Source organism: Scyliorhinus torazame, chromosome 18, assembly GCF_047496885.1.
Source record: "Scyliorhinus torazame isolate Kashiwa2021f chromosome 18, sScyTor2.1, whole genome shotgun sequence".
Lineage (NCBI taxonomy): Eukaryota > Metazoa > Chordata > Chondrichthyes > Carcharhiniformes > Scyliorhinidae > Scyliorhinus > Scyliorhinus torazame.
In genome coordinates, this window is record NC_092724.1 from 81261840 (window position 1) to 81275927 (window position 14088).

At 46.1% G+C, this 14088-nt stretch overlaps 1 protein-coding gene across 1 annotated transcript in view; it reads right to left on the bottom strand.

Annotated features, from left to right (window-relative positions):
• The window catches only part of LOC140395331 (uncharacterized), a 215191-nt gene that overhangs the window by 27682 nt on the left and 173421 nt on the right, over positions 1–14088 (bottom strand). Inside the window, exons 12-14 of the mRNA XM_072482966.1 lie at positions 10229–10274; positions 9329–9394; positions 1750–1809 (exon numbers count right to left, since the gene is read on the bottom strand). Of these exons, the coding sequence (XP_072339067.1) occupies positions 1750–1809; positions 9329–9394; positions 10229–10274 (172 nt within the window). The remainder of the gene's footprint in view (positions 1–1749; positions 1810–9328; positions 9395–10228; positions 10275–14088) is intronic.

Here is a 14088-nt window from a genome sequence, read left to right on the forward strand (position 1 = left end):
TACCACAACCAGTAAAAATAAACAACACCTCCTCCACAATAGTCCTAAATACAGGGGCCCCGTAAGGCTGCGTACGTAGCCCCCTACCATACTCCCTGTACACACATGACTGCGTGGCAAAATTTGGTTCCAACTCCATCTACAAGTTTGTTGATGATACGACCATAGGGGGCCGGATCTCGAATAACGACGAGTCAGAATACTGACTCGTCGTTATTCGAGATAGAGAACCTAGTGGAGTGGTGCAGCGACAACAATCTATCCCTCAATGCACGGGACCGAGGTGGAGATGCTTAGCAGTTTCAAATTCCTAGGGGTGCACATCTCCAAAAATCTGTCCTAGTCCACCCATGCCGGCGCTACCACCAGGAAAGTACAACAGCGCCTATACTTCCTCAGGAAACTAAGGAAATCCAGCATGTCCACATTAACTCTTACCAACTTTTACTGATGTACAATAGAAAGCATCCTATCTGCCTGCATCACAGCCTGGTATGGCAACTGCTCCTCCACAATCTATCCCTCAATGCACGGGACTGAGGTGGAGATGGTTAGCAGTTTCAAATTCCTCGGGGTGCACATCTCCAAAATTCTGTCCTAGTCCACCCATGCCGACGCTACCACCAGGACGCTGACCGCAAGAAACTTCAGAGAGTCGTGAACACAGCCCAGTCCATCACACGAACATCATTGACTACACCTCCCGCTTTCTGGGGAATCAAAGACCCCTCCCACCCGGCTGACTCACTCTTCCAACTTCTTCCATCGGGCAGGAGGTACAAAAGTCTGAGAACATGCACGAACAGACTCACAAACAGCTTCTTCCCCGTTGTTACCAGATTCCTAAACAACCCTCTTATGGACTGACCTCATGAGCACTCATCCGATGCCGGTGCTTACGCAGCTACATTGTGTACCTTGTGTTGCCTATTATGCATTTTCTTTTATTTCCTTTTCTTTTCATGTACTTAATGATCTGTTGAGCTTCTCGCAGAAAAATACTTTTCACTGTACCTCGGTACACATGATAATAAAAAAATCCAATCCTTAGTGTCCAAAGGGGTTGGGTTGCTTGGTTACGGATATGGGGCGGAGGTGTGGGCATAAGTGGAGTGCTCTTTCCAAGGGCTGGTGCAGACTCGATGGGCCGAATGGCCTCCTTCAGCACTGTTGCTTCTCAGCACCAGGGTCCCAGGTTCGAGTCCCGGCTTGGGTCACTGTCTGTGTGGAGTCTGCACGTTTTCCCCGTGTCTGCGTGAGTTTCCTCCGGGCGCTCCAGTTTCCCCCCCACAAGTCCTGAAAGACGTGCTTGTTGGATGAATTGGACATTCTGAATTCTCTCTGAGTGTACCCGAACAGGCGCTGGAATGTGGCGACTTGGGGATTTTCACAGTAACTTTGTTGCAGTGTGCTTGTGACACTAATAAATAAAGATTCTGTACTGTCTATTTCTACATTTTCTTTTCACAGTCGGGGATTTGAGGAAAGATTTTTTCGCCCAGAGGGAGAATCTGGAATGGACAGCCTGGGAGGGTAGTTGAGGCAGGAAACCTCACAATCTTTAAATATTATTTGGATGAGCATTTGAAATGTCATAACATTCAAGGCTATGGGCCAAGTGCTGCGATTAGTGTAGATTAGAGTAGGGTTTTTTGGTCCGTGCAGGCTTGATGGGTTGAAGGGCCTCATCTGTACTGCATGATTCTATGGATCGTTTTTTGACTCATCTATAGACAGAGCAGCAATTACCTGTGTTGAGTTGTTTTTTATACAGATCACTTCTGTTTCTTTTACATCGAATAACACCTCCTAACAGAGACAAACATGGTGAACAAAGATAAAATTAATAAGCATGAACACATGTTACAAGAAGATACTATTTCTTTGGAAGTTTTGATGATTTCCTAGATTTCTTGAGGTGAAAATTAAATTTGATAGGGAGTAGCTCTTGTTCAAAGGACACTTCTATTGCCTTCTCTAAGAATGTTTTGCTGGTGCAATTATCTGTGTAGACAAGTCTTATTCAATATACCCAAAGGCAGCTATAACCATACTATTTTGATTTGATGGACTGTTAATATAATAACCGATAAACAGAATGCTGTCCAGTCAATCTGTGGGGTTCTCTGTACTGCAGAGCTGAGTGAGATTGGGTTGGATTGAGTTATTTGTATTGGGTTGGATCAAGACACAAGTAGTTTGGATCGAGATGGATCAGTTGGGTTGGGCTGAGTAGCATCAGGTTGGTTGGGACAGGTTAAATTGGGTTGGATTTGGGTATGTTGGACAGGTAGTTGGAGGCTCCAATTACATTGTTGAGTATGGTTGCGGATGCTAAGTCAAGTTTAAGTGTGCGGGCCAAAACTTGGCAGATGGAATATAATGTAGGAAAATGTGAAGTTATGCACTTTGCTAGGAGGAATAAAGGAGATAAATATTATTTAAATGGTGAAAGACTGCAGAAAACAGCAGCACAGAGGGATTTGGGGGTCCTCATGCATAAATCACAAAAAGCTAGCATGCAAGGTAATTGGGAAGGCAAATGGAATGTTGGCCTTTATTTCAAAGGGAACTATATCGTCTTTGACATGGACCAAGCCCAGCAAGGCAGCATGTAGAGGAGGAAGACACCCGCTCCCGGTGGCTGTCAAGGTCACTGCAACCCTGAACCGTTAGATCTCGGGATCATTCCAGGACTCGAGCCAGGACGATATACCTGTATGGTATATCGTCTTTGACATGGACCAAGCCCAGCAAGGTGCCCGGGTGGCATCGCTGGGATACCCCAGGTCCAGATGGTCATAGATGCCACGCATGTTACCCTGCGCTTACCGGGCCATCTCGGGGTTCCCTATATTAACAGAAATGGGACACCCTGAACATACAGCTCGTGTGCGACCATCAGATGAAGATAATGCACGTGAGTGCCCGCTTCTCGGAGAGTGTCCAGGACAGCTACATCCTGGGACAGTTGGTCATCCCCGCCCTCTTTGAGGGCCACCCCAGGATGGGCGGCTGGCCACTGGAGAATAAGGAGGGCTTGGCCCGGAGGTTGGAGACCGAAACAGAGACGAGGTACAACGAGGCCCATGCAGCCATCTGATTGAGCGGTGCATCAGACTTCTCAAGATGCAAAAACGATGCCTCGACCGCTCCGGTGCAACACCTGGAGGGTCGCCCACTTTGTGGTGGTCTGATGTGCCCTCCACAACCTTGCACAGCAGCGGGGCGATGTGCTGGAGGTTGGTGATGTATGGTATATCGTCACCTCCGAGGTGGAGGCGGACGAGGATGAGGTGGGGACTGTGTCAGCACCATCAGCAGGTCACTGTTGAGGGCAGGATGACGATAACCTGCAGAGAGCTGAGCTCTGGTGCTCCCCAATCTATGCCAGAGCCTGACCCATGCCTGTCTGCTGAGTGCTCATTCACACCAATCGCCTGCACGCGTGACTAGTGACAGAGGCATCCTACTGGTTGTGCACAAGGATGTTTACAGGTCCCCACACTCCCGATGGTGCCATCCTCCCACCCTTCCAACCCCCACCCACCGGAGGGCCCCAGCTCATTTGTCGACGGAACATGCGCGCTGCCGTGTGCTGACTCCGAGACATTGCCTCATCAGAGGGGGTGGAGCTCAGGGGAGCCCAGCGCCCCCTCCTCCTGGTTAGTGCCCATAGGGCCCTGGGGTCCATCTTGTGACAGATCTGGTTTGCGCCTCGGCTGCCCCTGCATCATCTGGCTCTGCCAGCCCTAGTGGTTCCCTATGGTCTGCACCATCGTGTTGACGCCCTCGGCGATGCTCCTCAGTGACTGGGGCATGCTCTGCAGTGCCTCAGCAATGTCCATCTGCAACTCGGCCATTCCCATCTGAGAGCGGGACATGCCCCGCAGAACCTCATCAAGGTCAGCCTGGTACTGGGTGACATCCCCCAGCGAGTCAGAAATTCTGCCTAGATCCTCAGCCATGGCCGTCGCTGACTGCGCGATGCCTTGAACGCCTAGTGCCAACATCATGCACCAGGCTGCACTGCAGTCGCCAGCCTAGCAGTGTTGGCCTTGGTGCCACGCATTGCCAGTAGTATCTTGCGCCCGTAGCCTCTGGGACTCCTCCAATCGGCTATGGATCTGCTGGAGTGACACTGACATGTCCCCCAAAGTCCCGGCCGCTCCCCCTCATCTCCATCAGCTCCGGGTAACCATGTTCCACAGGCTCAGCATCAGGCTTATGCCCAGCTGGATCCTGGGATTCAGCAGCTCTCTCACCTGGGGGTTCCTGCTTCCACCTGATGTGCATCATCAGCAGTGCGGTGCTCACCAGATTGTGCCCCAGAACGCTGTCCACTAACATTTCCCACTGTGGTGTGTGTATCCGCGCTGGTGGAGAGTGGGGATGACAGCTGTGCTGCGACTGTAACAGTTGTATCCTCGGAGCTCTCCTCCGAGGTGTTCTCCATGCCGGCTCCGTCGGCTGGAGGACCTGCGGGAGAATGGACATGTGGTCAGTGGGAGTAATAGATCAGTCAATAACTTAGATTTGACAGGTCCTCTGGATGGAGCCAGGTGGTTCCTCACCTCTGCGGCGTCTGCGAGCCTCCATGTGCGTGACTGCTCTACCGTCGGCCACCCCAGTCACTTCCACGTCCTGCTCCTCGAAGGAGCTGAGGATTCTTCAGTACGGCACCCCACCGCCTGTCTGGGAGGTGGGACCTCTGAGAGGTCCCACCGACCGTGGAAGAGCTTTTCCTGCAGAGACACAGAGAGGGCACCGTTAACCACACGCATGGCTCACAGTGGTGGTGGTTTGGGGGGGGGGGGGGGGGGGGGGGGAGGGAGTATTGAAGGAGGGGTGGAGGTAGGGTTGAAGGGGGAGAGTTGGGGTTCACCTGGGGCATTGGATGGGGGGTGAATGCTCCCTTGGGTGGGGGTGGTGAGAGCATTGGTGTCTACTCACACGTGCTGCTCGGTGTAGGCCGTTGACCCTTTTCCGGCACTGGAGGCCAGTCCTCCTGGTCATACTCCCCAAGCTGACAGCTGCCGCCACCTCGTCCCAGGCAGCACTGGCTGCTTTGTGGCTCACCCTCCGGGACCTTCGGGGGAACAGGACATCCTGGGTTTTTTGGTGCAGTATGTTGACAATCCAACCAGTGAGGGGGCATACGAGACTTAATATTGGGGGAATGAGCCAGGCCAGGTGATTGATGTTTCACTGGGGGGGGGGGGGGGGGACAATTTGGGCTGAGCGACCGTAATTCCTTAAGATTTCGAGTAGTCATGAATAAAGACAAGAGCGGCCAGCGGGCGAGGGTGCTTAATTGGGTGATGGCCAATTACATCCAAATTGGACAGGAACTGGGGAATGGGGATTGGGAGTGACTATTTGAGGGCAAATCCACACCTGACGGACATGTGGGGGCTTTTAAGGCCAGTTGATTGAAGTGCAGGACAGGCAGGTCCCCACAAAAATGAAGGATAGATATGACAGGATTCGGGAACAATGGGTGACAAGGGAAATTGTAAGCTTAGTCAAAAGGAAAAAGGAAGCATGAGATAGGTCTAGGCATCTAAGAACTGGTGAAGACCTTGAGGAGTGTAGTGAATGTAAGAAGGAACTTAAACGTGGAATTAGGAGGGCTAAAAGGGGCCAGGTCTTAAGCAAACATAGTACGAAGTCTTACAACACCAGGTTAAAGTCCAACAGGTTTGTTTCGATGTCACTAGCTTTCAGAGCGCTGCTCCTTCCTCAGGTGAATTCCTCAGGTTAAGCAAACATGGTCAAGGAGAATCCCAAGGCTTTTTGTGCATATATTAGAAGGAAAAGGGCAGCAAGAGAAAGAGTAGGCCCACTTAAGAACAATGGAGAGAAGTTATGCATGGAACCATAGGAAGGGGTGAAATTCTTAACGAGTATTTTGTATCGGTATTCACCAGGGAGAAGGACATGGCGGATGTTGAGGTCAGGGATATGTGTGTGAACTCTCTTAAGAACATCAATATATCAAAGGAGGAAGTGTTGAGTATCCTAAATTGCTTTAAGGTAGACAAGTCCTTGGGGCCAGATGGGCCCAGGTTACTGCAGGAGGCAAGGGTAGAAAAAGCTAGGGCTTTTCTTTGACCACAGACGAGGTTCCAGAGGACTCGAGAATAGCCAATGTTCATTGTTTAAGCCCTTCATAGCCCTTGTTTAAGAAAGGAAGCAGGGACAATCCAGCAAATTATAGGCCGGTGAGCCTGACATCAGTGATGGGGAAGCTTTTGGAAAAGATACTGAGGGACAGGAGTGTGCACATTTGGAGGAAAATGGACTAGTTAGTGACAGGCAGCATGGTTTTGTACGGGGAAGGTCATGTCTCGTCAACTTAATTGAGTTTTTTGAGAGGTGACAAAGAAAATTGATGAGGGAAGGGCTGTGGATGTAGTTTATATGGCTTTAGTAAGGCCTTTGACAAGGTCCCACAAGGCAGACTGGCAGATAGTGGGTGCCTGGAAAGCGCTGCCGGAGGATGTGGTGGAAACAGGCTCATTAGCAACATTTGAGAGGCATCTGGATGGATACTTGAATAGGGGATACGGACCGAGTAAGGGCAGAAGGTTTTTTTTTTAGTTAGGGCATCATGATCGGCACAGGCTTGGAGGGTCGAAGGGTCTGTTCCTGTGCTGTACTTTTCTTTGTTCTATCCCTCCTGGCCTCCAGCATCCAGCAGCCTCCCCAGTCAGCATCCCCGAATTTTGGGGCTGGTCTCCTCAGTGCAATTGTTGCAAGCTGGTTGTGGTTGGCTGAACAAATACAGTGAGCGGGGGACTGGCGGGCGCGGTGTCGGTGAACCAGCTGAGAGCCTTCATTTGCAGCAAGAAGCCCATGAAGCCTTGTTAAGTGGACCAATTAACGTTGAATAATGCTGCCGGCCTCACTAGGCAGAACACCGGGAAGCTCCCGGCAATTCCCGCTCGCTTAGAAACTTCTCCGGAGAATCGTGCCCCTAGTTTCCCTTATCAGCTCTCTGGCCACAACTAACCTCTTACTGCATAGAAGCTGTACTGGATCATTTTACTTTTAGTATAAAGGATAATATGGTCGAGACTCCTAATTCATAGTATGTTTCATAATGCTTACTCTAGAAATATTACAATCTCAATTATGCCTAAGGTTATACAAAATTAAATCTTAATATAAGTGTGTAGCCATAATCACAAGTTATAAGGGTTATACAGAGCGAATACATGATATAAACGTATGGCATTGGTTACATTGGCACCATACTCTAGTCTTTATGTATTTAGATATATATTGTCAGTTAATAATAGTTGAATAATACTCATAAGCTAAAAACTTGTATCATTGCAAAATCAGTCATGCACTGTTACAAGGTCTCATACAGAGTTGAAAGATAGCCCATTCCTTATATATCTGTCGCCTGCTTCCCAGTGCCAGAGTTTCACTAATTATTACTCACGCTGATAAAAAATGCTGAATCAGTCCCATCACTTGATGAACTGACACTCTGGTGATACTTGTTGATCATTCATTAGCCTGGTCTCAGTGGTTACTTCAAGTAGTATTTTGGTTTCAATGAAGGCCTAATTCAGCATGGCAATTGAGATAACACGTCTCATGCAAACCTTACAAACTCTGTTTATTCTAAGCGGTGTCTCCCTGCCCATAGCCCCCGAGTTATATTGATAGTGATAGTGCCCTGATTAAAAGGGCAAATGTTGCTGAGGCAGAAGTTAATGAAGTTTCTGTTAGAAAGCCATGAATAATTCCTGGGAGTGACCACAGCAGATAAGGGGGGCAGTCTTGGTAATGTCTGGTTTGCTATCTTGCTTGTCCAAGATAGAGTTCAGCTGAATTAACAGTCTGTTCTATTCTGATTAATAATTCAAAATGGAGGAATCCCAAATTCCGAAACCTTCAGACCACACCTGGAATACTGTGAACAGTTTTGGTTCCCTTACCAATGAAAGATATACTGGCATTGGTGGCAGTCCAGAGAAGGTTCACTAGGTTGATCCCAGGTATGGAGGGATTTTCATATGTGAAGAGCTGAAGTAGGTTGGATCTGTACTCATTGGAATTTAGACGAATGAGAATTGACCTTACTGAGACATACAGAGTTCTCTGGGGGCTTGACAGGCTAGATGCTGAGAGGTTGTTTCCTCTTGTGGGAGAGTCTAGGACCAGCGGGCATAATCTCAGAGAAACATTTAAAACAGAAATGCAGAGGAATTTCTTCTCTCAGAGGGTTGTGAATCTGTAGAATTCTTTACTGCAGAAAGTTGTAGAGGCTGGATCATTAAGTATGTTCAAGGCTGAAATAGACAGATTATTAATCAGTAAGGGAATCAAAGGTTATGGAGTAAGGTAGAAAAGTGGAGTTGAGGATTATCATATCAGATCTGTCATGATCTCACTGAGTGGCGGAACAGACTGGATGGGCCAAATGGCCTACTTCTGCTCCTACGTCTTATGGTCTGTTTTCTAAAAACCTATGGCCCATCATTCATTGCCCATCACTTGTTGCCCTGAAAAGATGATGCAGACTTGAATAATAATAATAATAATAATAATAATAATAATAATAATAATCGCTTATTGTCACAAGTAGGCTTCAATGAAGTTACTGTGAAAAGCCCCGAGTCGCCATATTCCGGCGCCTGTTCGGGGAGGCAATGTTGTTGCAATGTTATGCTGAGAATGTTCCCAATGTGATATTTGAGAAATAAATTGAGGCTATTGACCAAGCAGTGATCAAAGGACATTGATATATATTCAGATTTTTAATGGTATATTAATTATATTGTTAAGATACACAGGTGAAGTGTGTTGTTAAAGTACTTAGAGCATTTACCAAGAAAGAATTCTGGGACACTGCTTTAGTAGGTAGGAGGCAGACATATGTACTGCTGCATTCTGTAAATAAACCAACGATCAAGAAAAATATTTGTGTCTAGTTTCATGCTTCACCATCTGGCTTGGGATCCAATTAATAGAGATCAGTGATTGTATTCCAATGACTGACTTTATGAAGACTGTTCAGTCTGTGATGGTGCCTAATCTCTTGAGTACGGTTGCAGTTGGATCACCTCGGAAAGTTTTCTATCATGCTTTTAATTTTAGCCTTATTGATAGTGAAGAAGCATTCAGAGGTCAGGTGACAACCTCTCACCTCTTTCATGACTACAAATGCAGATCTGCTTTGTCCTTCTAATCTGCTATGCTGAAGATGCTATATAAATTCAACTTATTACAGTTGGGTCTGATAGAGGAAGAATGTGACACGAGCCCCATATTTTGTATCATGGAAACATTAATCTTTGTGTAATTTTACCTGGGGAGACAGATTTTGATGCAGGACCTTTTCGATGCCCTCATCCAGCACTTCCTTTCCACCATACTGCAAGAACAAATTACATTCAGTTATTTCTGCCCCACACCCCTCAAGGTCTTTGATACATAAACAATGAAGGCCAAACCCATGGAGCACTCTCACAGTTTTCAGTAATAACTGTGAAGTTAAACTGATACTGTTAGAGCTCAGACAAACTACCACACTTTACAGTAAGAAATACACTTAACACTTGTACTGTACTGCAAGTAGATTACACCGTTAACTCCAGCAGTAGTTAATGTACAGTAATATGCACAGAAGTAAGGCCATATGGGCTTAATTTCCTGTATGTCCTATTTTAGCAAATAGCTTAATGCTTTACGTTAATTTTCTGCCTGTGCATGTACCATCACCATGTAAAAACAAAACACTAAAATAATGCAGACTAAACACATGATACACAAAGGAAAGTGAGTCCTGGCAATAGGTGATATATGGATTATAATATTAACCCATTCAGCACTTAATGGGCATTATGGCACTGTTAACCAATTCCATACAGACTATGAGTTGCATCAAGCTACATTTTGTGAAATATTCTGGGTAAACACTGAATTTTGTCTGCTGCTCTTCTCCCTGTAACCTACATCAGCTATTGATGCCACTGGCAGAAAGAAGGACAAGATTTAGGATGCACCGTAATGATGCAGCTGTGATCTGTGAAAAGACAATCCCAATTTATTTGGTTCATAAAATCCAAGGTGAAAGCTCTCAAAATTTGTGGATCAAAGAAAATGAACAAAAGGAAGTTCAAGGGTACATCCTCTGTCCTTTGCTCAGCAGCATGACCATAATGTTTCCAGTGTGAAGTCTGGATAACTTATTGCTAACTGTGCTTACCATCCCGATGTTCATCTTGCCCAAGTATCGGACTGAATACAGCAATCTGCAGGGAAAAAAAATCCTCAAAACTTCTGCAGTTAATTGTGATCAGTTATGTCAATAATTAAAACACTGTTTCTGTAAAAGATGATTACTAAAATCTCTCTGTGCATCCATTATTCAGCCGCAAAAATAATAAGACAAAAATCAAACTAACAGAGGCAAAACTGTGCTTTTTTTCCAAAATATAGTTGTTTTACAGTTAAACCTAGGCTAGCGCTCATCCTAATTATTTTGAGGACATCCTATTCAATTGCAATCTTTAGCCACAAAACATGTGGTTGAGACAGCTAAGTGGATGATCTCAATCTTTGAGCGGAAACACATAAATCCCCACATTTGGGGCGGAATTCTCCCCCCCCCCACGCCGGGTGAGAGAATCGCGGGGGCGCTGCCCGAGTCCCGCCACGCCGCCCCGACACTCGCACGCGATTCTCCCCCCCCCCCCCAACCGGCGTGGCAAGAATCACGGCTGGCCGCTGGGACAATCGCCGCTCGTCGTTTGTAACCGGCGAGCGGCGATTCTCCGGCCCGGATGGGCCGAGCGGCCTGCCCAACACGACAAGCTCCCTCTGGCACTGTCCACACCTGGTCGCTGCCGGCGAGAACAGCGCTGGGGGGGCAGCCTGTGGGGGGGTGGGGTTCCTGCACCGGGTTTGGGGGGGGGGGCCTCAAAAGGGGTCTGGCCCGTGATCGGTGCCCACCGATCGGCGGGCCAGCCTCTCTGAAGGAGGACCTCCTTTCCTCCGCCGCCTCGCAAGATCCATCTGACATCTTGCGGGGAGGACAGCAACCGCTCATGGTTGAATAGGGGGCTGGGAGCGGCCTCCGACGCCGGAGTGAAATACTCCGGTTTTCACTCCGGCGGCGGGACTTAGTCTCCCGATGGGAGATTTGCGCCCAAGATATTGGGGGTAAAAATGGGGAGATCTGCTGCTAAGCTAAGGAGATAGGTTTTGTGAGGGCCACGAAGAATCCAGTGTGACTTTGTAGAGTCAAAAAGAAAATAACTTTATTTACAATAATATATACACAGCAGCAGTAGTTCACCACTGCTTCCTACTCTAGCTGGTACCACACTGGGCAGCTCTATTTATACAGGTGAAACTGCTAATGATATCCCCGCCCCCCTCATTGGGGGAGCTCACAGTCCACCTGAGTAGCTCATGCTCTGAGGTGCAGGAGGGGAATCTGTCTCTGAGCTCCTGCTGCCTCTGTCTGTAACCCTTGTTATATTCTTTGTATTTTCCTCCAGAATGACCCGATGTAGTGTTGACAAAGAATATACCAATCAAAAGATTGAAACAAACTAATTTATTATTACACTACTAATTTCATGAAGTTTGCACACTCTAAGTTATAGATGATAAACAAATGATATTGAATCTGTACTACAATATTCAATATTCTATATAACACTATGACTTGACCCCGTGCTATATATCTCGAATCAACTTTCACTCTGCTCTCTCCATGTTCTCTTCAGCTTCTCCCAGAATTCCAAGAGAGACTGTCTTAAATACAGTGAATTACTAATGCTCTCTAGTGTTTGATTTACATATAAATGCAATTATTAACCCTTTACTCTCCTGACTATGTACAAATCATTACATCACTCCCTTTTTTTAGACATTTCTTTTCTATTATTAGAAGGAAAAAATGTATAATATTGATACATAATACATGATATGTATATGAGATTAACAGGTGAGGTAAAAATAATAATCATACAGTCCAACAGTGATGATTCACAAACTGAGTCTGTCCGACTTCCTTCTAATTCTGGATGATCTTCTCAAACCAAGAAGAGGAGTGTCAGAAGTTTTGAACGATTTCTGTGAGTCTTCTATTAACTTGGAAGATGTCAAAGTGTTATGAAAGAGGCTTTCATGCATTTGAAGATCAGGAATATATTTTGTTAGATGATTGAATTTTCAAAAGTGCTCGTCGATTTCATCGAACAATTGAATCTTCATTCGTATGAATGATATATGACCGTGGTGCTGCTTGACAAGTTACTTTAGCAATAGCAGACCATCCTCCATCAGGAATGCGAATCCTGACTTGATCACCTGGATTCAGTGGTTTCAGTGTTGTCGCATGTTGATTGTAGTATTTCTCTTGAATGCTTTGTTGACGTTGCATCTTTGTTATGACTGGCTGATGATCTGGATCTGGAAGTCTGATGCATGGAAGAGTTGTTCTTAATTCTCTGTTCATCAATAGTTGAGCATGAGATAAACCGTTGCAAGAGGAGTTCTGTAGTTGAGTAAAGCTAGGTTCATGTCAGTATGGGATCAAAGGATTTATCTAAAAGTTGCTTCACTATATGAACCCCTTTATAACTTTTCCATTTGATTGTGGATAGTGAGGACTTGAAGTTACAGGAGCAAAATTATATGCTTTGGCAAATTCTGTCCATTCATAACTATCAAAACACGGTCCATTATTTGTCATGACTGTGCATGGTATTCCATGTCGAGCAAAAAATATCTTGTAGCCTTGATCATGGATTTAAAAGTTGTCAGACAACTTGATGATTTCAGGATCATTTGAAAAATAGTCAATGATTAATATGTAATCACGACCATAGCAATGAAACAAGTCAATTCCTACTTTTGACCATGAAGTTTTTCTTTGCATTGAGCATGTTTCACACTCAAGAATAATATGTGATGTCCTTGCTGATGCCTGGCCAATATGCTGCCTGTCTCGCTCCTCTTTAGCATTTCTCTGTGCCTAGATGACCTTCATGTATCTGTCGTAGAATCATGGGTCTAAGTGACATAGGAATCACTAAGGGATCGAGACAGAGTAAAAATCCATCAACAACCGTGAGTTCAGCTTGTATGTTTCTGTATTTGGAACAGTGTCCTTTAGGCCAACCATTGTTTATATGGTCTATGACACGTTGTAACATCGGATCTTTGGTGGTCTCATCATGGATGAGTTTCAATTTGTGGTCTGAGGCAGGTAAGGTTTCAGCTCGAAGCTGCACTTGAGCTTCTATATGCTGAATAAACTTTGGTGGTCGTTCTTCTGAATTGACATAACGAGTTAACACATCAGAAATTATCAAATCCTTGAATGCACTTTGCCAGAAAGGAGATACAGAGCTTCCCGGTAGAGTCGGCTTCCACATTGCTGGAGGGGGTGCTGACGACAGGGGGAGAAGGGGGTAGTGTCGGCAGTTTCCTGGGCTTTTGGAAGAGGAGAAGACACCGCTGGAAGGGATCAAGGCAAAGTGAGAGGAAGAGTTGGGAGAGGTTATGGAGGGGGGGGGGTTCTGGTGTGATGTGCTCCGAAGGGTGAATGCCTCCATCTCGTGAGCGAGGTTGGGACCGATACAGCTGAAAGTGGTATATAGTGTGAACGTTGCGGATTCGCATTCCTGATGGAGGATGGTCTGCTATTGCTAAAGTAACTTGTCAAGCAGCACCACGGTCATATATCATTCATACGAATGAAGATGCAATTGTTCGATGGAATCGACGAGCACTTTCATATGAGCTGCGAGTCAGAGCGGAGATTTTAAAAGATCGCGGCCTAGTTTCGGGAGCCGTTCGGAGGAGGAGGAGCAGTCTCTGTCAGGGAGAGAACCTGAGAACATCTAAGACACTCAGAAGGTAAGAAGGTAAGTAAGTGATTTTTACTCATTTTTACTTTTATACCTTTTTCAAATTGTGTGTGTCGGGGGGAAACTGAAGTGACATCACAGAAAAGCTGTGACCTGAGTGGCTGGTTGGGAATCAACACCAAATTAAAAAAATTAAGCATTGGTAACTAATTAAACATAATTACTTAATTATAATTTAGAG